This window comes from Pongo abelii, chromosome 5 (genome assembly GCF_028885655.2).
Source record: "Pongo abelii isolate AG06213 chromosome 5, NHGRI_mPonAbe1-v2.0_pri, whole genome shotgun sequence".
Taxonomy (NCBI): domain Eukaryota; kingdom Metazoa; phylum Chordata; class Mammalia; order Primates; family Hominidae; genus Pongo; species Pongo abelii.
The window spans coordinates 71,467,355-71,495,138 of NC_071990.2; the positions used below are offsets into that span (position 1 = coordinate 71,467,355).

At 41.8% G+C, this 27,784-nt stretch overlaps 1 protein-coding gene across 2 annotated transcripts in view; it reads right to left on the reverse strand.

Moving 5' to 3' along the window:
• Positions 1 to 27,784, reverse strand: part of B3GAT2 (beta-1,3-glucuronyltransferase 2) — a 97,492-nt gene that overhangs the window by 18,903 nt on the left and 50,805 nt on the right. For both annotated transcript variants that reach the window (XM_024248367.3, XM_054557690.2), the window contains exon 2: positions 14,106 to 14,250. In XM_024248367.3, coding sequence (XP_024104135.1) covers positions 14,106 to 14,250 — 145 coding nt within the window. The remainder of the gene's footprint in view (positions 1 to 14,105; positions 14,251 to 27,784) is intronic.

Below are 27,784 nucleotides of genomic sequence, written 5' to 3' on the forward strand. Positions count from 1 at the left end.
GGTCAGGGAGCATATTATTGGGGATAAGAAATGAAGCTGTGGAGCTAGTTAGGAGGTTACTGCTGGTCCAGGTAAGAGATGACGGGGCGTGGGGGTGGGGGTGGAGGCGGCAATGTGGCAGAGGAGGTAGAGAGAGAGACTGGAGTGGTAAACCGGACTGACTGTGAAGCTTTCACGGGGCAGCCGCATACCTGTACATTCTAAGAACTAAGAGTAGTGGTGGCAGTGACGGTTGGCTTAACAGCAGCTACATTTTAGGAAACATTCACAGTGAACCAGGCCTTGTTCTAGGTGCCCTGTCTGTATTAACCTGCTTAATCCTCACAGTGACCCCACTAGGTAGATACTATTACTACCATAATTTACAGTTGAAGAAATGGAGGCACAGAAAGGCTAAGTTACTTGCCTAAAAGCTCACTCTGAGGAAGCAGCAGAGCCCAAATTCAAACCTGGCAATGGAATCACTCTCAAAACTCAAGTATTATAGGAACTTGTATCCTGCTTCTTTCTGATTTTTAGAGACAGGGTCTCACTCTGTCACCCAGGCTGGAGTGCAGTGGCACGACTATAGCCTCGAATCCCCTGGGCTCAAGTGATCCTTCTGGCTGAGCCTCCCAAGTAGCTAGGACTACAGCGTGCACCACCACAGCTGGCTAATTTTTTTTTTTTGAAACAGAGTCTTGCTCTGTGAGTCTTGCTGTGTCACCCAGGCTGGAGTGCAGTGGGATGATCTCAGCTCACTGTAACCTCTGCCTCCCGGGTTCAAACAATCCTCCTGCCTCAGCCTCCCGAGTAACTGGGATCACAGGTGTGAACCACCATGCCCAGCCAATTTTTATATTTTTAGTAGAGATGGGGTTTTACCATGTTGGCCAGGCTGGTGGTCTCAAACTCCTGGCCTCAAACGATTCTCCTGCCTTGGCCTTCCAAGGTGCTGGGATTACAGATGTGAGCCACCACAACCAGCTCTGTTTCTTTCTTGATATTTCATATATATTTATTTTCTAATTCTGAAACCGTTACTGAACATGCTGGATTTATAAGTCTCCTTCCACTGACATTTCTATTTCTTTGTACTTTTGCTCCTATTTTGGAAGAATTCCTGGAGGAGGGCTTTGGGGTCCACTTCTCTACATTGCAACCCTAACAGTATCACTGACACTTAGAGCCTCGATGCTGTCACCCTCTCACATGAGGTTATTCCAGCAGTCATGCCTTTTATTTACAGGAATCCTTGCTCTCCAATGACTCTTTCCTCATAGCTGCTGGCTCTTGTTTTATGATGCCACATCTTTTAAAATCTGAGAATGAACTCTAGAATTTTTAAAAGCTCTCTCTTGATTCCTATACTCTTTCACTGGGAACTCCTGTGTCTTGGTTTACTTTTTTAATTATCTACTCATATTTGCAAACAGAAGTCAAGGCTGAACAGCACTGATGACTTGTATTGGTCTTTGTCAGCAATTGTGAGAGGCTTTATTTTAGGCACACCGGTGGCCACTTTGAACAGTTTCCACAGAAAAACCAGGGAGCTACTCAGGGAAACTCAACACTTTAGAGGGGGCTTCACCAGTGGGCTGTGATAGAGCTTTTCCCTCCATGTTAATGAGAGGAAACTGCCCAGAAGTCAGGCAGAACCAGGAGCCTACCACACAACCCCCACCTGATGTGGGGACATTCTCTGCCAAGCGAGGAAGCTGTGTAGGGGCTTCATGGCATGTGTCTGAGGCACGGCCCCTTCAGCCCACTGGATCTCTGCACTCTGAGAATAGGGGTGTCCAGAGGCTCCCATGAGGACACCATCCTCTTACTTCTCATATGATCCCCCTCCTCTGTCTGTCCATCCAAACTTAGCCTCACATTTCTCCCAGAAGCTTCATTGTACATGTCCTTTTCTGTTTTCCAGCATGGTTTTAGATATTTTCTTACTTTCTAATTCTGATCTTTTTAATGGATGGAGGAATATAGAAATGGTAAAACTTATTACAGTTAATTATAAAAAAGACCATACTCTGCCCCCATCCCTTAACCATTCTGGATAAATGAAGGTTTGTTATTCTTTCTCTAACAGCAGACTAATGCTTAAGAACTCAAATTATAAAACTCTTAGAAGACAATGAGGAAAGCTTCATGAGATTGGATTCAGCAGTGACTTCTTAGATATGACACCAAAAGCACAGGCGACAAAAGATCAAATAGGTAGGCCGGGTGTGGTGGTTCACATCTGTAATCCCAGCACTTTGGGAGGTTGAGGCGGGCAGATTACGAGGTCAGGAGATTGAGACCATGCTGGCTAACATGGTGAAACCCCATCTCTACTAAAAATACAAAAAATTAGCTGGGCGTGGTGGCTGGTGCATGTAGTCCCAGTTACTCAGGAGGCTGAGGCAGGAGAATGGCGTGAACCCGGGAGGTAGAGCTTGCAGTGAGCCAAGATCATGCCACTGCACTCCAGCCTGGGGGACAGAGCGAGACTACATCTCAAAAAATAAAAAATAAAAATAAATAAATTAAATAGATAAACTAGACTTCTTCCAAAACTAAAGCATTAGTGCATTAAAGAACAGTATTAACAGAGTGGAAAAGGTAACCCATAGAATGGGAAAAATATTTGTAAATAGCATATCTGATAAAGGATTAATACCCAAAATATAAAGAATTTCTACAGCTCAGCAACAATAAACCAAACAACTCAATTCAAAAATGGGCAAAGTCCAATATGACTGATATAAAAAGAGGAGAGAGCAGAGAATGCATACTGCAGAGGAAAGGCCACCTGTGAGCAAGGAGAGGCCTCAAGGGAACCCACATGCTGACACCTTGACCTTGGACCTCCAGCCTCCAGAACTGTGAGAAAACCCATTTCTGTTGGTGAAGCCAAATAAATACATACACATTTTATAGAAATGTATAAAGGACTCAAATAGACATTTCTCTAAGAAGGAAGTACGAATGGCCATGAAGCACATGAAGTGCAAATCAAAACCAGAATGAGATACCACTTCATCCCCATTAGGGTGGCTATTATTAAAAAAACTAATACAACAAAACAGAAGCAAATAAGTATTAGTGAGGATATGGAGAATCTGGAACCTTCCTGCATTGCTGCGGAGAGTGTAAAATGATGCAGCTGCTGTAGAAAATAGTATGGTGATTCTTCAAAAAATTCTAACAAAAAATTACCTGTGATCCAACAGTTATACTTTGGACATCCAAAAGAATCTAAAGCAGGGACTCGAACAGATATCTGTGCACTAATGTTTATAGCAACATTATTCACAGTAGCCAAAAGGTGGAAACAACCCAAACGTCCATGGCTGTATGAATGGATAAACGAAATGTGGCCTATACGTAACAATGGAATATTAGTAGCCTTAAAAAGGAATGAAATTCTGATACATAATATAATATGAATGAACCGTAAGGATATTATGCTCAATAAGAAAAAAAAAAAGGGACAAACATGATTCCACTTATATGAGGTACCTAGAATAGTCTAATTCATCGAGACAGAAAGTAGAATTGTGGTAACCAGGGGCTGAGGGGAGGGGCAAGTCAGGACTTATTGTTTAGTGAGCATAGAATTTTGGTTCAATGATGGAAAAGGTGTGGAGTTGGACAGTGGTTATGGTTGCACAACAATGTGAATGAATTGAATACCACTTAACAGTCCACTTCAAAATGGTTAAAATGGTAAATTTTATGTTATGTATATTTCACCACAATAAAAACACAGATTAAACTTGCATTCCCAATGAATACAGGCAATCTTTTTATTTATATTGTTGCTGGTGTTTTTCAGTTATTATGATTAAAATATTCCTGTCCTATGCTCAAATTTTCTTCCTGCTTGAGCAATGGAAGAAGTATTTTCTATGGAAGTGACTCTATTGAGTGTTCCCAAACTCTGTCATGAGGTTATCCCACCTGAGATGGACACAGGGGGCGGCCTGGGAAAGGACTGTGACCACTGAGGGACGATAAAGAGCCACAGGAAGGAAATAGGAGTCGCTTCTGGTCACTTTCGCCCGCCGCTCTTACTCCTGGGTGCACTTCGGAATCACCTCAAGACTCAAAAAAAAAAAAAAAAAAAAAGACCTGCAACCACACAAATACCAGGCCTCACCCTCAGAGACCATATGGTCTCTTTGCTCCTAGGTGGAGCTCAGGTGTGGGTGTTTTTTCAAAGCCCCTTGCCATTTTGATGCGAAGCCATGGGGAGACCCGCTGAATTAGACCCTCCTCAGAGAGCTCTGGAGTACAGCTCAGCATCCCCCTTTACACCTCCACCATTAAATAATGGCAATGTTGTCTCAGAAGCGAGAAGGTTTAAGTCTTAATTTTGATAATCCTTACACTAGAAAAGGAAAACATGTTAAAATTCATGAATTCAGCAAACATTTGTTCAAGCTATTACCATCAGGGACTGTGTCCGCCTGGAGATGCAGGGAGACCCGAGCGCCCTCCTAGTGTACTCCCAGGCTAGCAAGGCGGCCAGGGGCAGGGAGGACACTGACATGAGCGCCACCTTGTGGAAATATTCATAAATGCATAAGCCAAGGATTCTAGGAGAAAAGGTAGAAAGGGGCATCCATGTGTGATGGAAAATCAGGAAAAACTTCCCAGACAAAGCGATTTCTGCCTCATCAATGAGTCTGGAAGAGTAACTGGAAATTAGCTAGGCAAACGTGAGAAGAAAAGTGACATTCCATATCCTAGGCTGGAGGGCAGTGTGTGCCACTCTTGGTTTAATCAGGCCCATCAGCTTAGGGCAATGCTGACTGACCACGGCGGTTGGCCTGAGGGATTTAAAATTGAGGTGAACTGATGTGCAGAGTGTTTGGGGTCAGGGTGCTGCTCAGGGAGCTGCTCAGGGAGCCGCTCAGGGAGCCCAGGAAGAATGCCTGCAAGCCTTAACTTCTGAAGCTAGTGCAGAAAAATGTGTAGTAGTCACAGCAAACAACCTGCATGCCAAAGAGAGAAGTGGTCTGCACCCCAGCCCCCATGTGAGCGGTGCAGGGCAACAACCCTTAATCCTAACTATTTACATGAGTAAAATAAATAATACCTCTTTAATAGATTCTAGATGAAAACTATTACCCGCAGATGTTCTCCTAGGGACTCTTAGGAAAGTCAAGGTGGTGAAAAAGGACTTTTGCCCCCTTGTGACTTGATTAGAAAGCATGAAAATCATTCTTTTAAGTCCTTCCCTATGTGCCATCAGGAATTTGCATATTGAATACTTGTCTCATGGTCTACATAGACTCACCTACAGGGGCCAGCGGCACTCACATGGCACCAAATGCCTTGCAAATCTCAATGTTACAAATGGCATTTTCTTCTGAAAGCTCAAGTGCTGTTTGTTTAGTTTTTCAGCTGGGAAATTTTAACAATGAACACATATCTGCTCCTAAACAACTCTTTAATGATCTTTTTTGGCTTTGATTTTCTCCTGTTGATCACTCTCTTTTGGGGGTATTTAATCTAAAGTAAGGGCTAGCGTTTATCTCAGCATGCCATCCTGCATGCTGAGCCAATTCATTGAATGATAATGAGCACAGGTCCACCCACCAGAAGAGAAATGAAGTTCATCATGAGCCCACAGCGGAGTTCAAATGTTCTTCAGTACTACTGTTAAGAGTGAGCTCACAAAGCTACAAGTGGGTGCAGATTCAGATAGTCACAGAACAGCAGGAACTTCTGTATGTATTTATTTTACTTCAACCTCAACACAACCCAGAAAGCTGGTGCAATGATCCCTAATCTACAGGTATTAGGAAGAAACAGATGTTCCCCTAGATCTTCAGGCTGCACAGCCTGTATGTGTCAGAGCAGGACCCAAGGATAAGTGATTCTTCCACCCTACAGCTACCTGCATGGACCTCACCACTGTGAAAATCAAACAAAACACTGACCTAATTCATCAAAATAAATGTGTGAGCCAGCTGAACCCAAAGGCACAGTCTTGTTTCTTGATTAAGAGTGACATTCACCAAGTGTCTACAATGTTCTACTCCTGGCTGCTTTGCACGTGATGTCTGATTTTGTGAAAAATTTCATTTTTCCTGTTCTGCAGATGAAGAAACCAAGAAACTGTTCTGCAGGCTCAGAGACTAAGAACTCAGTGACTTGGCTATAGGTGGGTGAGTTGGAGACCATCTCTGTGGACACACTGACCTGACTCTGAATCCCAGACAACTCACTTAGCATACCTAGGCCTCGGCTCCTTATATGTAAGTGGGGATAATAAAACTAGCATATCCCTTGCACAGCTGAGTGAGGATTCATGAAGAAAGAACATAGAATGCTTCCGAATGCCTGATGCTTGGTAAATGCTCAACAAACAATATATAATTATTGAGTCTGCTGGACATCCCGATAGAAAGGAAAACTTCAGGTTTTCAAAATTTTTAGTTCTGGAATGAATGTTTTATTCCATTGAAATCTTGAGGAGATCTCCAATATGTAAATGCAGAGCTGCTAGAATTGAGGTGGACAGAGGCCTGGAAACCCCTCTCCCCACTTCCCCTTCAGCCCTGAAAGGCCTCTGCAGAGCCCTCCCTCTCCATGTCCACCCCACCTGACCCCACTGCCAGCTGCTCCAGAGCAAGCACCCTGAGTATGAGCACACAGATGCACAGGTGCTCAATGCCCCACACGTCCACCTCTACCCAGCACAGCCCTGGCCACAGCACATGCAGACAGAACCAGACACAGTACTGAGGTCATCAAATCCCTGCAAGTCTCTAGATTGCACCATGTTCTAGAAATAGATTAAAAACTGAGTAGCAGGCTGCCTATTGCCCCAACACTCTGCCACCTGTCCCTGCGGTTCTATAAGTTGTTGGGACAGAATTACCACCCCCTGGCAGCTGCAGTCCTCTCCTGGTGACAATCACACTGTATCAACCCAAGGACAAAGTCCCAAGCTGGTCCCTAGATCCTGCACTAAAAGGTACCACATGACACATCAAGTCACTCTACTGAGAACATTCAGTAACTTTATAGTTCTCATAGAAAACATTCACGTGTGGAAAACAGCACACTTAAATCACGAATGACTCCGAAGTGGCAGGAAGACAATTCCCTCCATTTTCTTGCAATATTTATATTCATGAAGCAAAGTAAAACGTCATTAATTTTGACTGCTCATTTGGCTTTGATATCATCTGATCCAGGCTGGGCTGAAGCTGATCACAGCATTATCTACTGAGAAAAGGTCTGCCAAATAAATTAACCCAGGCAAAATTCCTGTTGACAAACGTTGAGATGAAGGAGACCCAGAATAACTGTCATTCCCATGTCCCTGCAGAGAGCCCACAGAAAGCAGGCTTCAGCAACCTGCCCAGAGTGATCCCTTGGCCCCCTCCAGTTTCACGGTCATCATTTATAATAATTTTTTAAAGGTTTGCCTGGTAAACTTGTAGCGGGGACAGCCGCTCTGGGATAGTGCAGTCACTCAGCCCCACTCACAGGCTGGGGCTATGGGAAACCTGGGGCTGGGACTGGGCAAGGAGTGGAAGGCAGGATAGTCTGGCTTCTGCCTACAGGAAGGATGCATTCTGGGAGTTGGGGCGGCGGAGCCTCAGCAATTATAATGAGAGATGTACAACCACTGTGGCAAGGTGCAGAGGTATGGAAGGCTGAGAGAACAGCACGTTATAACGCGGGAGGAGCTATCTTAATTGAAGCATCAGCAAAACTTTCCCCAAGAAGGCAGCCTTTAAGCTGAGATTTGAAGGATGAGTAGGGCTGAACGAGGAAGGAGCATTTCCAGGCAGGGGCATCAGTGCAGGCCCCAAAGGGAAGGGCAGAATATGCTGGAGGAAGTGATCTCTGCCCGCAAAGACTGAGTAGAGGGGAACAAGAATAGTAAGGTGGGCAGGGGTGGGCCAGACAGAGCCTGGCAGGTGCCAGTGACAAGGAATTGTTTATTCCAAGAGCATAAGTAGCCCCTGAAGAGCTGTGAGCAAGGGACTGCCAAGCATCTGGTTTGCATTCCTGAAAGATTCCTCTTGCTTCGAGGTGGAGTGGACACGGGAGAGGGCAGGTATGGATACAAGAGGCCCAGGCAGGCATGATCACTGTCTTCCTCACTTCCAGCCTCAACACCCTCCACCGGGACAACACACGCACAGTGAATCCTGAGCTTGAAAACTTCAGTCAGGTGATGTGATTTTTTTTTTTTCCCTAATATGCAGACTCCTATTTTACACAAAATAGGTGTTCTGGTTAAAAGAATGTTTTAATTACCCAACATCACTGTATTTTCTGCACATAAATTACGACTCAAAGGATAATACAAACTACACCAATTAAAATTAACCAAACTTAAATTTAATACATCATTTATCACCATACCATACAACAGAAAAAGGTGTTAAAAAGATCTAAGTGTCTGCTGATTTATGAGTATAATCTGAAAAGGCTGTTAAAATTTTATAAGCCCCTAATAGCTGTGGTATTTAAGACCTCCTCTCACTTCCCAGCCCCCTATGGGCTCATTACCCAGATGGCTGCCTGAGCCTCCAGGCCCAGCCCTCCTCCCCAATTCATCCCACACCTGCCAACATGTGGTTCTCAAACTGTATTTCTAATCACATCAGTCCCCTGCTTGAAAAATGTTGGACTCTCCAATGTCCACAGAAATGAAGAAAAACTTCTCATCTTAGCACTCAGTCCTCACCATCTGACCCCAGCTTGCCCTTCCCAAGAGCTACACATACCCTGGGATAACTTGTTCCAAAAACACACCCTGCCCATGATCCCTCCCTGCCCTGGCCTGGGCCTAGCATGGAAGGTGCCTCTCAGATGCCACCTCTTCCCAAGACCTTTCCCGAAATTCCCCCAGTGGCTGTGGTTTTCTCTTTAAATGTAATCCCCAAACATTCCACTTGTACTCATTTTCGACCCCACTATATATCCGCCATGCTCTTGTAGCCATTCTCTCTCTGCTAGATACAAAACTCCTTGAGGCGAGGGGCTGCTATATTCAGTGTGTGTGGAATTCAGCCAAATGTCACTTCTCCCTCTATTAACATTTGGCGGACGGTCAATTCCAACAACTGGCCCCTCCACCTTCCCAGCCCTTGGCTTCCTTACTTATCTCACCTTTTTTCTGGGAGTCAGAGGTGACTCTATCTAGGTGAACCTGTTCATCTAAGGTCTTGATGTCCCCTCATTTCCTCTCCTTTGGGACTTTCAACACTTACCACTTCTTAAAACTTCAATTTCTCCCCCTCCATCATTAAAGAAAGAAGAAAAAGCTGTTCTACCCCTTGAAACTGCCACCGTCTCTCTTTTCTACTCATTTGCTGCCGCATTTCTTGAAAGAGTTGTCTCCTGGCCCTCCTGCCTCCTAGTCATGCTCCCCACCCACTCTCCACAAAAGTCAGGGCCTTTTAAGCCTCCACTGAATAGAAACTACCACCAACTGGAAAGCTGGTGATAGGCCATAGGCGAGGAGGAGTTGGCTGCCAACAGAAGACAAGTATAACCAGGTGCACCGCCTTACACAACCTCAGTCCTTAGAATCAGAACTTGTCAAAATCACACAACCCTCGAGTTGGAGGGGACCTCAGTGGCCATTGCACCCTTCCTCTTCCTAACCCATACCTCCTGGCCACTCATCAGCACAACATCCTTTCAAATCCCTGTCCAGCCAAGACAGAACCTCCCCAAGCCTTTCCCAGATCAAATCTCTCCCCCTCTGCTCCATTAGAAACCTAACTTTTTATTTTTATTTTTTGAAACAGTCTCCCTGTGTCACCCAGGCTGGAGTGCAGAGGCACAATCTCGGCTCACTGCAACCTCCACCTCCTGTGTTCAAGTGATTCTCATGTCTCAGCCTTCTGAGTAGCTGGGATTATAGGCGTTTGCCACCATGCCCAGCTAATTTTTGTATTTTTAGTAAAGACGGGGTTTCACCATGTTGGCCAGGCTGGTCTTGAACTCCTGACCTCAGGTGATTCACCTGCCTCAGCCTCCCAAAGTGCTGAGATTATAGGTGTTAGCCACCGTGCCCGGCCAGAAACCTAACTTTGCTCAGACCATTCTGCTTCCAGCTGTCTTTCTCCCATACTCACCAAGGGTCCTCCTCTTCCCACATCCAACAACGGAATTCATCATTCATCCACCCCTTCTCTCCAGTGACCTCGCCACTGTCCACCCTAATACCCTCTTGCTGGGCCTTGTCTCTTTTCCTGGCTCCTCCCCTGCAGTCACTTCAAATGCCTGCCCCCAGGATGCAATCTGAGGCTGCCACAGAGTCTCCCTGTGGGAGCACATCTATCCCCAGGGCTTCGACACATCCTGGTCCACAGAACTCCAGACCAGAAAACTAAGCCTTCCTAGACTTCACCTATATGAAGAAAAGGCACGGAAGACCTGTATGCTCCCAGCCTGCTCCTTCCACCTGGCCGTGCTGGCCTGTGTGTCACTTCATTTGGCTGGTCCTGACTTGTATTCTTTATAACACTGATTACAATGATAATCTGTATAATTATAGCACTCTCCTGAGTTCTATGAGTCATTCTAGCAAATTAGCAAACCTGAGGAGATTGTGGGAAACATCCAGTGCAGTCAGTTGATCAGAAGTGCAGGTGGCCTGGGACTCTCCAGCTCGTGGGGGGCATGTGAAGTAAGGGCAGTCTTGTTGGAGACTGTGCCCTCTAACCTGTGGGGTCTGCACCAACTCCAGGTGGTGTCAGAATCGAATTGCAGTACACCTAGTTGTATTTTTAGCAGAATAAAGTACCTACTGTGTGCCAGCAACTCAACTGGGAACTGCATATACTGTCATTAATGGAGCACCATGTCCCACAGGCCACATCCTCGAATTAATAATAAGGCACATGCCAATGTTGAAGATTCCTAATAAATATCTGTTTTAAGTTCTCAACTTGAACAAATCTACACCTCCTGGTGAGGGTGAAGATTGATTTAAGCTCAGTTCTTTCAAGCAGTGGTTCTTACTGACACCTCCTGGAAGTGGCTGAAGTGAGTCTGTCACTTGAAATTAACTGCCTCCCTTCAAAACAGAGCTAAAACCTTTGTGTGGACTTCCTCACTTTTAGCCAATCCTCAGATTCCTGAGGTGTAGGAACTGAATTCTGAGGCACAGAACAGTAGAAACCTCCCAGGGTCTCACTGGCTTGGCAGAGCTACGTGGCCACTGGTCAGCTTTGAAGCCAACTGCACACCACCAGTGGGGCTGCCTCCAGTGTTTTCTTTCCATCTTGTGGGCAGGCATATTAATTTTTTTAAGTAGTAATCATTATTTTAAAAAATATCCTCCAATGGAACAGAAATAATCTTAATTCTGCCATTATGGTTGTAAACATAAGATTATTTCAAGAACAATGTTTCATGTCACCTGAGAGCAAAATTTCAGTATTAGGGAAGTTCAACATGGCAATAAAATGACAGTGTAAGAACTACTAGAATGACATGAAACATCACAGTTTCAGTGTTTGATACTCAAATGAGTTTCTAGTGATGGGCTATATGATGACCTCACAGAGATACAAACAGGACAGGCTCTGAGGGGCTTCTACTGAATGTGCTCAAACCCACAAATGTTCCATTTGGGCTCTTAATCTGCTTTGCAAATGCAAGACAGACCTAGGCTCCAATATGGTGCTCTCACTTGACTATCACACAGCATTTTCAAAGTAGAGCTCCTCAGACTGTCCTGGCCACAGCAGGGATGTGGGTCCCCCACCTCTTTCTCCCCTTCTAGAGATTGTGTGTGTGTGTGTGTGTGTGTGTGTGTGTGTGTACATGTAACTTGGAAATGAGGTGGGAAGCACCAACTGAACATGAAGGCCTAAAAGGTCTTTCCCTTTTCCCAGAGAATAAATGAATTGTATGTGGAATCTAAACAAAGCCACAAATTTTCAAGTTAGAATTAGAACAAATAGAATTATCCTATCAACCAACTCACTTAAAGACTTCCAAAAATATCAATAATTTACTGAAAGCTAAGAGGCAAAGCAAGTTCACGTGTGAAGTGAAAAAAATTATTTAGTGTGACAAAAGTTGTCTCCTTAGAGACAGACACTTTATTCCTATTTTAAAACAACGATAATGAATACAGAGCAAGGAAATAATTCATATTTTATTATGATGGGTATGTTTTTAATATGCTTTGGAAATATACTGAAATGCTTAGAAAAATCCAAACATTGGTCTTGTCATGGAAAAAAGAATTCCCACAGAATTTGGCAGTCCTAGCTAGGCCAGCCCTAATGCACAAACACATACATCTTTAATTTTAGAAATATCAATGTGACCCAAATTCTAGGGGAGCCAATGCAAATATTCAACAAGTCTATTTGATACCTGATCATCTACATAAAGTTCCTACATTAAAATCCAGAAGAGTTACCCAAGTTGCCCTCACCTTGCACGATCCATGCAAGGAAATGGGCAGACATCCCACCTGTTAAGGAGATATGTCTGGGAAGTCTGTGTTGAAACAAGGCTCTGGGAAAATCTGAAGCAAAAGTCTGTCTGCGGCTGCTTGAGCAGTCACAATCCTCACTTAGAAGCCCAAGCTTGGGCTCTTACTTGAGAGTCCCAAGGTGGGAGGCCAGGAAAGGAGGGCTGCACTGGAGGGCCCTCGTGGTCATCTCCGGCAACTGCCTCACTTTACACAAGAAAACTACGTCCCAGAGAAGTAGAAGGACTTTCCCTAATGTTGTCTAAATTTTCCGCTCTAAGGTACACTTCTGGTCAGCAAGAAGCCTGATTTTCAAAAGATACACTATGCCCCATGTTTTCAGGACCATGGACTCTGAGCGGGTCGAGGGCAGGCCTCTTTCAAGAGTCCTCGGGACCGTCCAAGATGGCTCTGCTGCCTCTCCTTCTGCCTCCAGGTGGAGACCTAGGCTGAGATGCCAGCTCAGTTCTGGAGCTGCAAGAACTGAAGACCAAAGCAAACAGCTGGAGTAAGAGAGGGATGGAGAGGTCAGGGGCCTGAGACGTGGCCTGGCTGAGGGCTGGTGCTCTGGAGATATGTGTTAAATGTTGAGTAAAAATCTCCTATTTGTCTTCTCCCATGATGCCACGTGACAAGACCCACCACACAGCCGTCCATGAGCGCTGTACCCCTCAGATGACTCCTGGTATTCTTCGTCCTCTGGCTCCCTCAGATTTATAGTATTGTCAGAATAAAAGTGATGAATCCAGTTCAGAAGACAGCCTCCATCCCATCAGAATACTGAACGCGGAGATCTTGACTACGGCTGGGAAATATGCACAGAAGATGGGGCAAGCACAGGCTGGCAGCCTGACAGAGCTGTGCTTCAGAGCTCAAGATTGATGAGATCAATTTTGAAGCCTTTCTGCCTTCATTTTTAGAGTATAAATGTCACCGAATTTTTTTTTTTTTTTTGCCTCTGAGCCTCATGTTTCAAACGCCATCCTTCCACAGTTATCACAGGCATCATTTTCTATAACCCATAGAAAATGAGTTGTTTTATGATAAAGTAGCATTTTAGAATGTGTGGTCCTACTGCAGGGCTAATTCAATTCAGTTGGTTGTTCAGGGAATAAAAACTTTAAGACAGTTATACTCAATAAATTCTTGAAATACTAGAAATCTAAGTTTATATTTTAGTATTAAATATATCAATAAAGCACTAAACTTATCAATAAGCATTAAAATGACTTGTCAATTTTTATATCATTGTTAAATTTATCAATAAACATGATATATTTTAATATATCGGTCTTCTAGAGAAGGGAGCCAAAAGGTTCCAGCTAACAGACCCCTGGAAGGCAGGAGCCAGGTCTAGCTCTCACCACCGAATCCCTAGTGGCCAACCCAGTAGCTGCCACGTAGATGCCTGTGGGATAAAGGCACAGACAGGAGACAAAATGGAACAGAATGGGCATTTTCTAATCACCCTCCAAATCAATTTTCACTTGATCTAACCAAAGAGCCTATTTTGAAAGTTCAAATATTTCATCTCCTGAATATGATATGATGTAGGGTTTTATCCAAATTTGTCTTTTAAAGCTTCCTTCATCCAGTGCATCATTATAAACAGGAGCATAAGAACAGTCCAGCAGGAACAAATGTCATCACCCACACTGCTCACCTGCCATGTCGATGGCAAAAGGCCTGTCTGCTCTCCAGCCGGTGTACCAGCCAACAACTTTGCCGTTTTCCACCAGTGGACGTTCATAGCGCCGCCCACCAACCAGGCCCACAGGCCAGACAGAGACCTTGCGAGTGGTTCGCATCTATAAAAAGGGAAAAGACATGTGTTTTAAGTTTTCTTAGGAAAAAGAGGGAGGAAATGAATGTGATCTATGTAGAAGAAGTAGGGCTGGTAGTGGTGTAAGATTTCAAAAGTTGAAGGTTTCAAAACTGAATCCTGCTGCTGCTAGAGTATGGCCCCCATCTGTTAGGCTGGCTGCTGTGCCATGATCTCTACTTGGTCATAAATTGGGCTAGGGCTCAAGGTTTAGGAGGAATAAAATGGGTGTCAATATCTAGACATCACTGATTTGAAGCTAAGTTGCAACTATCAGATATTTTCCTATTTGTTTCAAAGTTGAATCTTTAAACAATACTTCTATCTTCCAAGGTGAGAAAGTTTAATTCCCTTTTAGGAAACTTCATTACTCAGGAAGAACAAAAACTTCACTCAGAGAAGTCACAGGAGCGTCCTTTCTCTGACTTTTCTATTGCTATACATACACAGAAATCTTGGCTGGGGACATTAATAATGGGATCCAGATACAGACCTGAACCTGGCTTCTTCCAGAGTGATAAAAAGAAACACACACCCTAAACATTTGCCTGCCTTTCAAGGGCAATTGGGCCAAACTAGAGACCGCTGGAATCGCTTGTCCTTGTTACACACAGTGGAATCCTGGTTAAACATGACGCTCAACTGAAAGTTACTAGCTGGATTTCTTTAAGGGGAAAGAGATGCCCACAAGAAAGCTTGCTGATATTAGGCAGCACTGTAGGAGAAAATCGCTACCACCACCTTTTTCCAGGGCTCGTGCTGAACAGCTCAAAAGGCATCTTAGCATAAACTAGAAAAAGGTGCCCCTTTCTCGGGCAGACACACCCCATGCTGGAGCCCATAGCTTGGCAAAATACAAGCTGGACTTAAGCTCCACATACCCTCACAGCTGGGTGTGCCTTGGACGAGGTATAACCTGCACAACTGCATGAGGTGGTCTTGTTGTTGAGGTGATTATAATTTCAACAGCAGTGCTTTATCTTTTATTTGCTATAGAACTGAACCGGGTCATAATCAGTTAACCAGTGGTTAAATAATGATCATCAACCAAGGAATTTTTTATGAAAGGAAAAAAATGATATACCTGGGAAAGATTTTCAAATACAATAGAAATGAAAGTCACAATATTAAAGAGTAAAAATAATTAGAAGCTCCCATTATCCAAGCTTCCTGGTTTTACTTATTATTATACTATTAAGAGGTGACAGCGTGCTGGCAGTCCTCACAGCCCTCGCTTGCTCTCGGCACCTCCTCTGCCTGGGCTACCATTTTGGCGGCACTTGAGAAGCCCTTCAGCCCACCGCTGCACTGTGGGAGCCCCTTTCTGGGCTGGCCAAGGCCGGAGCCCACTCCCTCAGCTTGCAGGGAGGTGTGGAGGGAGAGGGGCGATCGGGAACCGGGGTTGCGCGGGGCGCTTGCGGGCCAGCTGGAGTTCCGGGTGGGCGTGAGCTTGGCGGCCCGCACTCGGAGCAGCTGGCCGGCCCTGCCGCCCCGGGCAATGAGGGACTTAGCACCTGGGCCAGCAGCTGCGGAGGGTGTACTGGGTCCCCCAGCAGTGCCAGCCCACTGGCGCTGCACTCGATTTCTTGCCCGGCCTTAGCTGCCTTCCCGCGGGGCAGGCCTCAGGACTGCAGCCTGCCATGCCTGAGCCTTCCCCCGCCTCCGTGGGTTCCTGTGCAGCCCGAGCCTCCCCTACGAGCACCGCCCCCTGCTCCACGGCACCCAGTCCCATCGACCACCCAAGAGCTGAGGAGTGCGAGCTCACGGCCGGGACTGGCAGGCAGCTCCACCTGCAGCCCCGGTGCGGGATCCACTAGGTGAAGCCAGCTGGGCTCCTGAGTCTGGTGAGGAGGTGGAGAGTCTTTATGTCTAGCTCAAGGATTGTAAACACACCAATCAGCACCTTGTGTTTAGCTCAAGGTTTGTGAATGCACCAATTGACACTCTGTATCTAGCTGCTCTGGTGGGACCTTGGAGAACCTGTGTGTCGAAACTCTAACTAATCTGATGGGGACGTAGAGAACCTTTGCATCTAGCTCAGGGATTGTAAACGCACCAATCAGCACCCTGTCAAAACAGGCCACTCGGCTCTACCAATCAGCAGGATGTGGGTGGGGCCAGATAAGAGAATAAAAGCAGGCTGCCCGAGCCAGCATTGGCAACCCGCTCGGGTCCCCTTCCACACTGTGGAAGCTTTGTTCTTTCGCTCTTTGCAATAAATCTTGCTACTGCTCACTCTTTGGGTCCACGCTGCTTTTATGAGTTGTAACACTCACCGCGAAGATCTGCAGCTTCACTCCTGAAGCCAACGAGACCACGAGCCCACCGGGAGGAATGAACAACTCCAGACGCACTGCCTTAAGAGCTGTAACACTCACCGTGAAGGTCTGCAGCTTCACTCCTGAGCCAGCGAGACTACGAACCCACCAGAAGGAAGAAACTCCGAACACATCCGAACATCAGAAGGAACAAACTCCAGACGCGCCACCTTAAGAGCTGTAACACTCACCGCAAGGGTCCGCGGCTTCATTCTTGAAGTCAGTGAGACCAAGAACCCACCAATTCCAGACACACTATCTTGTTCCAAAAAGGGTTTTTTTTTTTTTTTTTTTTTTTTTAGAGTCAGAGTCTCACTCTGTTGCCCAGGCAGGAGTGCAGTGGTGTGATCTTGGCTCACTGCAACCTCTGCCTCCCAGGTTCAAGTAATTCTCCTGCCTTAGCCTCCTGAGTAGCTGGGATTACAGGCACCCACCAACACTCCTGGCTAATTCCAAAGAGGGGATTTAAGGGTATGAAGCATTCCAAGTAATGAGGTTCTCACAGCATTGGTCTGCCTCAAATCTAAAGTTACTATTTTTTATAGTATCTATCATTTTTTCAATAAATGAACTGCGACTGTCTTGTGCTAACTCACACTAACTTTTACAACTTTTTTTTTTTTTTTTTTTTTAACAAGCTGAGGTACAAGTGACTGCAGAAAAGTGTTAACAAGCCTGAGACTGTTATCTTTAGAAAGGTCTGCTTGCAAGGCTTGCCCTTGGCTAGAGTCCGGGAACACGGCTTTTGAAACATTTCCTACCCTTATAAGGTTATTTTATCTGTCTGAGGCACTGAACAACTGCTTTCCTTTCAGGAATATGAAATATTGGTGGGCAAGAGTGCCTATGTGACAAGCTCTGAACAAAAACCCTGAACTCTTGAGTCTTAAGTGGGTTTCCCTGGGTATAATCATTGTACGCCTGTGACTACATTTTCACTACTGGAGAGGTGGTGTGCTGTGTGTGATCTCAGAGGGAGGGAGAGAACATAGAAAACCCGCGCATGGATTCCTCTGGACCCTGCCTGATGTCGTTTCCCCTTACTGATCCACCTGTGTATCCTTCTACGTCAGTGTAATAAGTCTTAGCCCTAAGAACGACTATATGCTGAGTGCTACAGGTCCTAGTAAACCACCAAACAGGGTGGTCTTGGGATCCCTGAAATACTAGTATAGAATAAAATGCGTTTCTTAAAGTCTAAAATTAGACACATTTTGACATATGTATATAGCCATGAAGCCATCACCACAATGAATATAAATAACACACCCAGCACCCCCACAAATTTCCTTGTGCCCTTTTTAAATCCATTTGTCCAGTCCCTTTTTATATCACCCATTGCCAGGAAACCCCAATCTCTTTTTTGTAACTATACATTAGTTTGCATCCTCTAGAATCTTGTATGAATGTAATAACTCAGCATGTGGGGTGTATGTGAATGTGTGTATGTGTAAATATAGCTTCTTTCATTTGGCATAGTTATAAAGAGATTCATCTACCTGTAATGTACATTAATAGTTCCCTCCTTTATTTTGCTGGATGGTATTCTATTGTGTAGTTCATACCACAGTTTACACTTTCACCTGCTGAGGGACATTTGGGTTGTTTCAAGCTTTTGGCTATTAACAGATGAAGCTGCTACAAACTAAATACGTGTTTACAAGTTTATGCGAATTTCTTTCTCTTTTTTTAAGATAAATACGTAGAAGCGGAATGGCTGGATCATGCACTAGGTATACGTTTAGCTTTTTCAGAAACTGTCAGATTATTTTCCAAAGTGCTTCTGCCATTTTACATTCTCATCAGCAGTGTAAGAGACGTCTAGTTCCTCCACATCCTCACCAACACTTGGTATTGTCGATCTTCAATTTCAGTAATTCTAATACATACTACTAATAGTGGTATCCCATTATAGTTTTAATTTGCATTATTTTAATGACTAATATGGTTACTGCTATCTGTATCTCTTCTTTGGCAAAAGTCAGTTCAAATCTTTCGCCCATTCAAAAAAAAAAAAAAAGGTTTTCTTACTATTGACTTTTGAGAGTTATTTATATATTCTGCATACAAATCTTTTATATGATGTATAAATATCTTCTCCCACTCCGTGGCTCATCTTTTCATTCTTATAACAGTGTCTTTTGAAAAACAGAAGTTTTAATCTTAATGAAGTCCAATTCATCTATTTGTTATTTTATGGATCATGCTTTTGATGTTCTACTTAAAATATTTTTGTGGCTCTGCACGGTGGCTCATGCCTGTAATTCCAGCACACTTTGGGAGGTCGAGGTGGGCAGATCACTTGAGGTCCGGAGTTCGAGACCAGCCTGGCCAACATGGTGAAACCCTGTTTCTACTAAAAATATAAAAATTAGCCAGGGTGGTGGGGAACACCTGTAACCGCAGCTACTCAGGAGGGTGAGGCATGAGAACTGCTTGAAAAAAAAAATATATATATATTTATTTGCCTAATCCAAGGTTACAAGGGTTTTCTCCTCCTTTCTACAAGTATTATAGTTTTAGGTAATATATTTAGACTATGATCCATTTTCAGTTAATTTTTATATACAGTATGAGGAACTGATTGAAGTTCTTTTCTTTTTTTGTATATGGATAACTAATTGTTCCAACTATATCTAATTGTCCTGGAACAACTGAGCTGCCATTACAACTTTTTCAAAAATCAGCTATGCATATATGTATGGGTTTATTTCTGGATGCTCTAATCTGGTCCATTGGTCTCTTCAGTGATCTTAATACCAATGCCACAATATCCTAATTTACCATAGCTTTATAATAAGTCTTATAATCAGATAGTATTACTCCTACAACTTTATCCTTCATTTTCAAAGTTGTTTTGACTGTTATAGATCCTTTTTATTTCCACATGAATTTCAGAGTCAGCTTGTCAATTTCAGCAAATTCCGATAGAGACTGCATTGAATCTATATATTAATTTGGTGACATCTTAACAATATTGAGTTTTCTAACCCATAAACGTGATCTCTCTACATTTATTTAGGTCTTTAATTTCTCCCAGCAATGTTTTGATGATTTAATTCTTGAATCAATATTAACATTTAATGCTTTTGTATCCTAGGTCTTCCCCATAGGTGGGACAAAAACCCAGGAAATTTACTAAAATTTTCATAAAAATATAGTCCCCCCCACCTCCCCAACTCACTCCAGCTTCAGGCTCCTCTTTCCTGACATACTCAGAAAATAAAAATATTTCAAATTTTTGGCCTTAGATGTTAAACATGGCAAACACAGAGAAACCAGGTTAAACCTAATACATACTTCTAAAAAATTAACAGAATGGCTTTATATATAAGGCAATAACAATAGTACTGTGGGTTTTTGGGTAAGATAATCTTCTTAAAATGGCTATGATTTTTCAGCTCCTAAACTGCTTTTGCCCAGAACGCTAAATATTCAAATCTGTGAAAAACTGGTGGGCAGACCCCATCTGACACCTCTGTGCTCCCTTAAGAATGTATAAAATTGTGTCCTGCACACAGCAGGTATTAAACAACTCTTGGCAAGTGTTTAAGTACTAATTAGTCATTTACATATGGGCCCATTAGCCAGGTGTGGTTGGTGGTGTGTGCCTGTAGTTCCAGCTACTTGAGAGGCTGAGGCGGGAGGATTGCTTGAGCCTGGGAAGTAGAGGTTGCAGTGAGATGTGATTGCACCACTGCACTCTGGCCTGGCCAATGAAGCAAGACCCTGGCTCAAAATAAATAAATAAATAAATAAATAAATAGGAATAAAAAACAAATAGAAATAAAAAATAAATGTGGGCCCACATGTAACAATAAATCACTATGTGTCTGTGCTGTGCAAGAGACATGCTCACAATCAAAAAGGGAGACAGGTAATAAATGAACAGAAGGCAAAAGACATTTTTAAAAAAGGAAAAGAGAAATTGCCATTAAAGGGAATTAAAAAGAATAATAAACTATACCTGTGGGACCACTAGAACAACTAAATATGGCCAAAGAAATTCAGCATGTTTTGCATTAGACTTTTCATTTAAGCTGGGTCATGAAAGGTATATAGGATTTTGTCCACAGAATACAGAATGGCCTCAGGTTCTAGGTAACCAGATGAATCAAAGAAGCAAAACTTTGCATTCCTGTGCCAATTTCATGCTAGAAAATGTAGGTTTTGCTTAGCACACTCCAAATTACTGAGAGCAGCTCAGGGCTAACATTTGTTCATGCTTTATTTTTCTAGAGGGCTGGGTGTTAAAGGTGAGGCAATGATTATTTAAATGCAGGTGATGTGGCAGGATGATGTTTCCAGGTATGCTACATTTTAAAAAGTTTGTCGTATAATTAGTTTAAAAATTCAAAAAGATCCAGATGCCCTCACCATCTATGCCCTGCTGAAATTCCATGCAGAATGCTTCATCACAGAATTAGCCCCTCTATCCTCGACCACTATACTATATAGAGTGTGCCAGACATTTCAAAGGAAAATGGCACAGCTATTTACAGAACTTCATTTCACTCTTGGGATCTATCCTTTGTTCTGTGTCGTTTTCACTCAATCTGTGCTCTTTAAGGATTCCTTAACAGCCCTGTTATTTTCTGAGGGGTGGGGGGAATATAACAACAGTGACTATTAAAAGTATCTTCATATAACTAAAATATTCTCAGTATTTAAAAGCTTTGCTACTTCTCAACATGAAATAGCAGTTACATAACAAACACAACCTCAGGTGTCTGGTGTGAACTCCAATCTAAAACAGAGCATTAAAGCAATGGATATTATGATAAAGGGGCAGCAATTCATGTATTTATAGGAGTTATAATATTACAAACAGGTCTGGCCCCCAAAAGCACTCTCTTCCCATTTATTCAATGCCAAAGTCATATTCTGTGGTTTATTCCTCCTGTGATAACCTCCAACTAAATGGACAGGGCTTGCATAGCAATGTTAATCAACCAAACTCACAGCCAGAGTAATTTCCATAGACCCAATGGCTACAAAGGACACACAAGATATATTTGGTGCATGTGCACACTCCTCCAGGCTGAATGCCATTTAAACTATTCCAGGGTAGTGGTGCTTGTTCATCACGTTGTCATCTTCTCTAGGAAAGGAGGGAGGCAGGTGACTACCATGCACTGCAGTCTGGTGGCCCTTACCAACAACCAGCTCTTTTTTTTTTTTTTTTTTTTTTTTTGAGTCAGGGTCTCCTCTGTCACCCAGGCTGGAAATGCTCACTGCAGCCCCCAACTCCTGGATCAAGTGATCCTCCCACCTCAGCCTTCTGAGTAGCTAAGACTACAGGCATGCCATGCCAGGACAGCTTTTAAAATTTTCTATAGAGTTGGGGTCTCACTATGTTGCCCTGGCTGGCAGCTCCTGTTTCTTTAGCCAACTTTTCTTTCTGCAGTTTTCTGCTACGTCCTTTTTGACCCTCCTTGGGAGATGGCTAACAGCCAGCTCCAGGGACTGGAACACTCAGAAGATCACATTCAGGCAATCATCAGAATGCCCTTAGAGCAAAACAGAAAAAGTTAAATGCCTTTAGCTTCCTTGAAGACATGCCACTAGTTAAAATCTTGTTTTATTTTTCCCAAAGGGGAATGAATAAAGTTATTGATCTTCTGAAATTTAAAATGCTACAGGCAACTTCAAGAAAGTGCAGTTACAATAAAAAATGTGACACTCTGTATCCTGTTTTTTTAAACTAACAATTTTAGTAGCAAAAAGCAAACGAAACCCACCAAATCCAATGGGACCCGTGAACTAAGAACACAAAGGAAAGGGCAGTGCAAATATGATGAAGATTTGAACACAGAGGTGATTTGGAAGCAAGGATTCTTTCCAATTTTATTGTCCCTAAACATGTGATTTTCCAAAACAAAAACGATATTTATATGATCAAATACACCTATAACTTTCCTTTGGAAAAAGCTTGAAAATGAACATAAAGTCTGCTTTTCTTCCTCTTTCTTGGATCCCTCTCCTAATGATTTCACCATCCATCTTGGCTAGATGATTAAGGGTAACATCAATAGTCATAAATCGTGTTGATAGTATGTACCCTTGCTATGATGTAATGGGAATGACACTTAACCTCTGTGGCATTTTCTAATGCCATTCTCTTATAAAAGAAACCAGGGATTCTTAGAGAAATGGCTGATTCTAGGACTGGGATGGGAAATACACAAGATAAGCCTGGAGGAGCCAGAAAGGAAAGAAGCATTCAAATAACAGACAAAAAACCGAACACACCCACATTGGTGTGTGTGTCAAAGGGACATAGCCAATTGAAACAGCTCCTAGTGGACAAAGCTGGAATAATTTGAGCAACAAAATAATGGTGAATTTGCGTACATTTGACATGATGTTATGAAAGTGGCGTAGAGTGGCTGTGCCCCTCTCAGCAGTGCCAGCCCTCCCCCATTTGCCACAGTGTCCCCATCATTCCCCACTGCAGTCTCAATGCTGAGTCTGCATGCCAATCACCATTCATTAACCAGCTGATGCTGTCACAGGAGATACTGTATTCCTCTCTTTGAAGTGGGAAACTGAAAAACAGATGAAATAGGCCATGCATTTCAAAAATGTATGGAGGCGATATTGTTCTATGTACGAAAACAGGGAATGTTCCTAAATATTTAGTGTGAAAAGTATGTGTATAAAGATACCATTAGAAATAAACCATAATAAGAACCATGAGACATGTGAGAAAGGGACATGACTCAAAACATTAATAAATGAAAATGAATCATGTTGAAATTTTAGCCCTTTAGATTTTAATATAAATAAAGTAATACTGCTTATACAAGAACAGCTTCACTTAATTATGTTACTTGCTTTAGGTCATATGTATTTGTGAATTCTGGTATGGACTGTCTAGGAGGGGCCTGACTGGGCTCTGCTTATTATAAAGCTATATAAATCAAGACAATGTGGCATTAGTGTAAGGATAAATATATAGATAAATGGAAGAGACTAGAGAATTTAGAAATAGTTCCTCCTACATATAGTCAGTTGATTTCTGGCTAAGATGCCAAGGCAGTTCAATGGGGGAAAAGGACAGTCTCTTCAGCAATCAGGGCTGGAATGAATGGACATCCATGCTAAAAAAAAAAAAAAAAAAAAAAGTAGATGTGGAGAAAGAGGGACCCTTGTACATGGTTGATAGAAATGTAAATTGGCATAGCCATTGTAGAGAACAGTATGGAGGCTCTTCAAAATATTAAAAATAGTGCTACCAAATGATGCAGCAATTCCACTATTGAACATATATATCCAAAGGATATGAAATCAGTATGTCAAAGAGAATGCCCATGTTTATTGCAGCACTATTCACAATAGCCAAGATATGAAATCAACCTAAGTGCCTATCAACAGATGAATGGATTAAGAAAACGGGATATATATGTGTGTGTGTATATATATATATACATATATATACACATATATACACATATACATATATATACACATATACATATATACATATATACACATATATACATCTATACATATATACATATATACACATATATACATCTATACATATATACATATATACATGTATACATATATACATATATACATGTATACATATATACATGTATATATACATATATACATGTATACATATATACATGTATATATACATATATACATGTATATATACATATTCATGTATATCATATATACATATATACATATATATACATATATACATATATACACACACAAACTATATATAACATATATATACATATATAACAAAAACATATATATAAACATATATAAACATATAAACACATATATACACACACATATATATACACATACACACACACATATATATACATACACACATACATACACATAAACACAATAGGGTACTATTCTGCCTTAGAAAAGAAGGAAATCCTGTAATTTACAACAACATAAAAAAACTGGGAAGACATTATGCTAAGTAAAATTCACCAGGCTAAGAAACACAAATACCAATGGTCTCCCTGATAAATGGAATCTTAAAAAGTCAAACTCATAGAAACAGAAAGTAAAATGGTGGTATCAGAGGTTGGACAGGGAGCGAGGGGTGGCAGGGATTGAGGGGCTGTTGTCAAAGGACATAAATTTTTACTTAGAAGGAATAAGTTCAAGAGATCTGTTGTATATCATGGTGACTATAGTTAATATATTGTATACTTAAAAATTGCTTAGACAGATTTTTAAGTGTTCTTATCACAAAAAAATGATAACCATGTGAGGTAATATGTATTCCACAATGTATACATGTATCAAATCACCATGTTATACAACACAAATATATACCATTTTTATTAACTAAAAAATTAAAAAAGAAAGAAAAAGAACAACACCCATATCTCACAAAATTTATAAAAATTAAATTAAAATGGGACCATGAACCCAAACACAAAAGCTAAAGTTTTTAAGTTTATAAACTTATAGAAGAAAATACAGGAGAAAATCTTTGAGGTCTTTGGGTAGGCAAAACTTCCTTAAACAGGACATAAATAATAGGAGCCTTAAATAAATCTATAAATTGGACTTCATCAAAATTAAAATTTTCTACTCTCCAAAAGATACTATTAGTAAAATTTTTAAAGTAATCCATAGACTGGGAGAACATATCCTAATACACACATCTGACAAAACACTAGTATTCAGAATGCATAGAACTTCTTAGCTCAAGAAAAAAGACAATCCAATTTAAAAAGTCAGTGAAAGATATGAATGGACATTTCATCAAGATATATGAATGACCAATTATCACACAAAAAGATGCTCTGTGTCATCACCCATTACAGAAATGGAAATTAAAACCACAATAAAATTAAAATTTCGGAAATTAAACAAAATTAAAAAACAGAAATTAAAGCCACTACTGACCCACCAGAATGGCTAAAATGAAAAGATTGGCAATACCAAGGGTTGATGACAATGTGGAATAATTAGGTCTCATATACATTCTTGGTGGTAGTAAAAAAAGGTAACAACTACTTGGGAAAAGAAATTGGTAGTTTCCTATAAAGTTAAAAAACATGACACAGCAATTCCTTTCCTAGGTATTTACTGCAGAGAAATGAAAGCTTATGTCCATACAAAACCTTGTGCCTGAATGTTCAAACAGCTTCACTCATAATATCCATAAGCTGGAAACGGCCCAAATGTTCATCAACTTGTAAATAGATAAATAAATAGATAAGCAAAACGTACATACAATGGATTGCTATTCAGTAAGAGACAGTAATGAATAATTGATATGCATAATAACATGTACCAATCTCCAAAACATAATGCTGAGTAAAAGTAGCCAGAGAAAAGGCCTCATATACTATTATTCCACATACATGAAATTCTAGAATAGGTACACTAATCTACAGTGACACAAAGCAGGTCAGAGGCTGAAAGAGGGCTGACTGCAAAAGGTCATAGGTGACAGGGCGACAGTTACCAGGGTATATGAATTTGCTAACATGAAGCAAACTCCGCACTTCAAATGAGTACACTTCCGTTTAGGTAAACTATACCTCAAGAAAGGTATAGTTAGGTGGTTTCAATATGAACTCACGATTAAAGAGCCTAGAAAAATTAACACCCCAGTAGCAGTAAAGCACAAACACCCAACTCTTGGTTTGTAAATATTATTTTCCACTAAAGGGAAATAGGTCTCCTTGGAGAAGAGGCTGATTTCAGGTCTGACACACGCCCAGAGTACTGAAAGTACGAGATAAGCCTAAGATATCTTGGGCCAAAAAAGCCAAGAAGTGCTCAAAGCTAAACAAGGACAAGTTCAATGAAGACAGACGCTGGTCTGAAGGGTTCCTGGCCAATCTGTGAACGATTTTAAACATCAGAAAGAATGACATCGATGGATTAAAACACACGGTGAGAAAAACTGACCCATAAGTCTATAATTACAGGGGGTGTGTGTAGCTATTCTTGGGTAAAAGTTATTGGAAAACAAAATATTCTCATTGTCTGAAGGTATCATCCCTGGGGTTACTTGTTAATTACAGGAGGAAAATGTGCCTTCACAATAAGAGGTATGGCAGTCACTCCCTTGGCCAAGTGGTCAAGTTTGGCATCACCATAAAAAAAAAAAATGACCTGGCAATATATGCTGCCTCATTGGATGCAAGGAGGAAGACAATATAACCTATGTGGTGTCCTTAACAAAGAGGTTCAGACTAAATATAGTTATCAGGAAACAAATAAAGGTTGGGGAAACTAAACTGCCAAATGCAATTTTGTCTTTGTGTGAACTTATCATAGCCAAATCTATGAGCTATTTAAATTTCTATTTTCCCCAAGGTTTCTAGGAAAGCAGCAACTGTTGTAGAATAGAATCACAGCTAGGAGTATAATTATTGTGTATAGTGGTGTAATTATGATGATGATGCTGAGGAAACACAAGAGTTACTGCTTTGGAAGTCCCCCTAACCACAGGAGCCACCAATGTTAAAATGCATTCCTTCTGGAAAAGTCAAATGAGCTTTGTCTATTCCACTACCCCTTGCATAGATCTGTATACTTCAGTAAAATGTGATGTTTATTGAAAATATAAATATAATTGCCAATGACTACGTTAATCTTTATCTGGATATCAAAAGGAAAACTTTATACAAAATTAAATTATACTTAGGTTTGCACAAAACTGCTGCAGATTAGCATGTCTAACGTACTCCAATAACCTACGTTTTTGCCCCTTTTAAAATTGGATTATTTGCTACATATATTCCCCAAAATGGGTTTCAAGGGTCCTGAGTTCTTTAATGGCAAACAGCATGTTGCTCACCTCTGTGGCAGTGTGTCCAACAGGTAACAGAAGGTTTGTGTAGCTGTATCGTTCACTTGGCATGGGGATCTGCAGCTCTTTGTAACATAGGATAGCTGGTATAATTATCCACTAGTCTTTTCATGTAATAGGCAAACTCAGATACAAAGGAGCTACTCTACATCTCAAAAAAGGAATAAACTAACATAACTGACTTGAAAGCATAATAATACTTTTTCTTCTTAAAAAAATATGGTCCTGGAATGTCTCCTGGCACTGTGTGTGTGTGTGTGTGTGTGTGTGTGTGTGTGTAGTGTGTGTAGAGAGGGACTGGGGCATGTATTGGATTGTTCAACTATTTGTCATCACTACATAAAAGGGAGCTGAGTTCACTACAGGAATGGTTGCCTTGG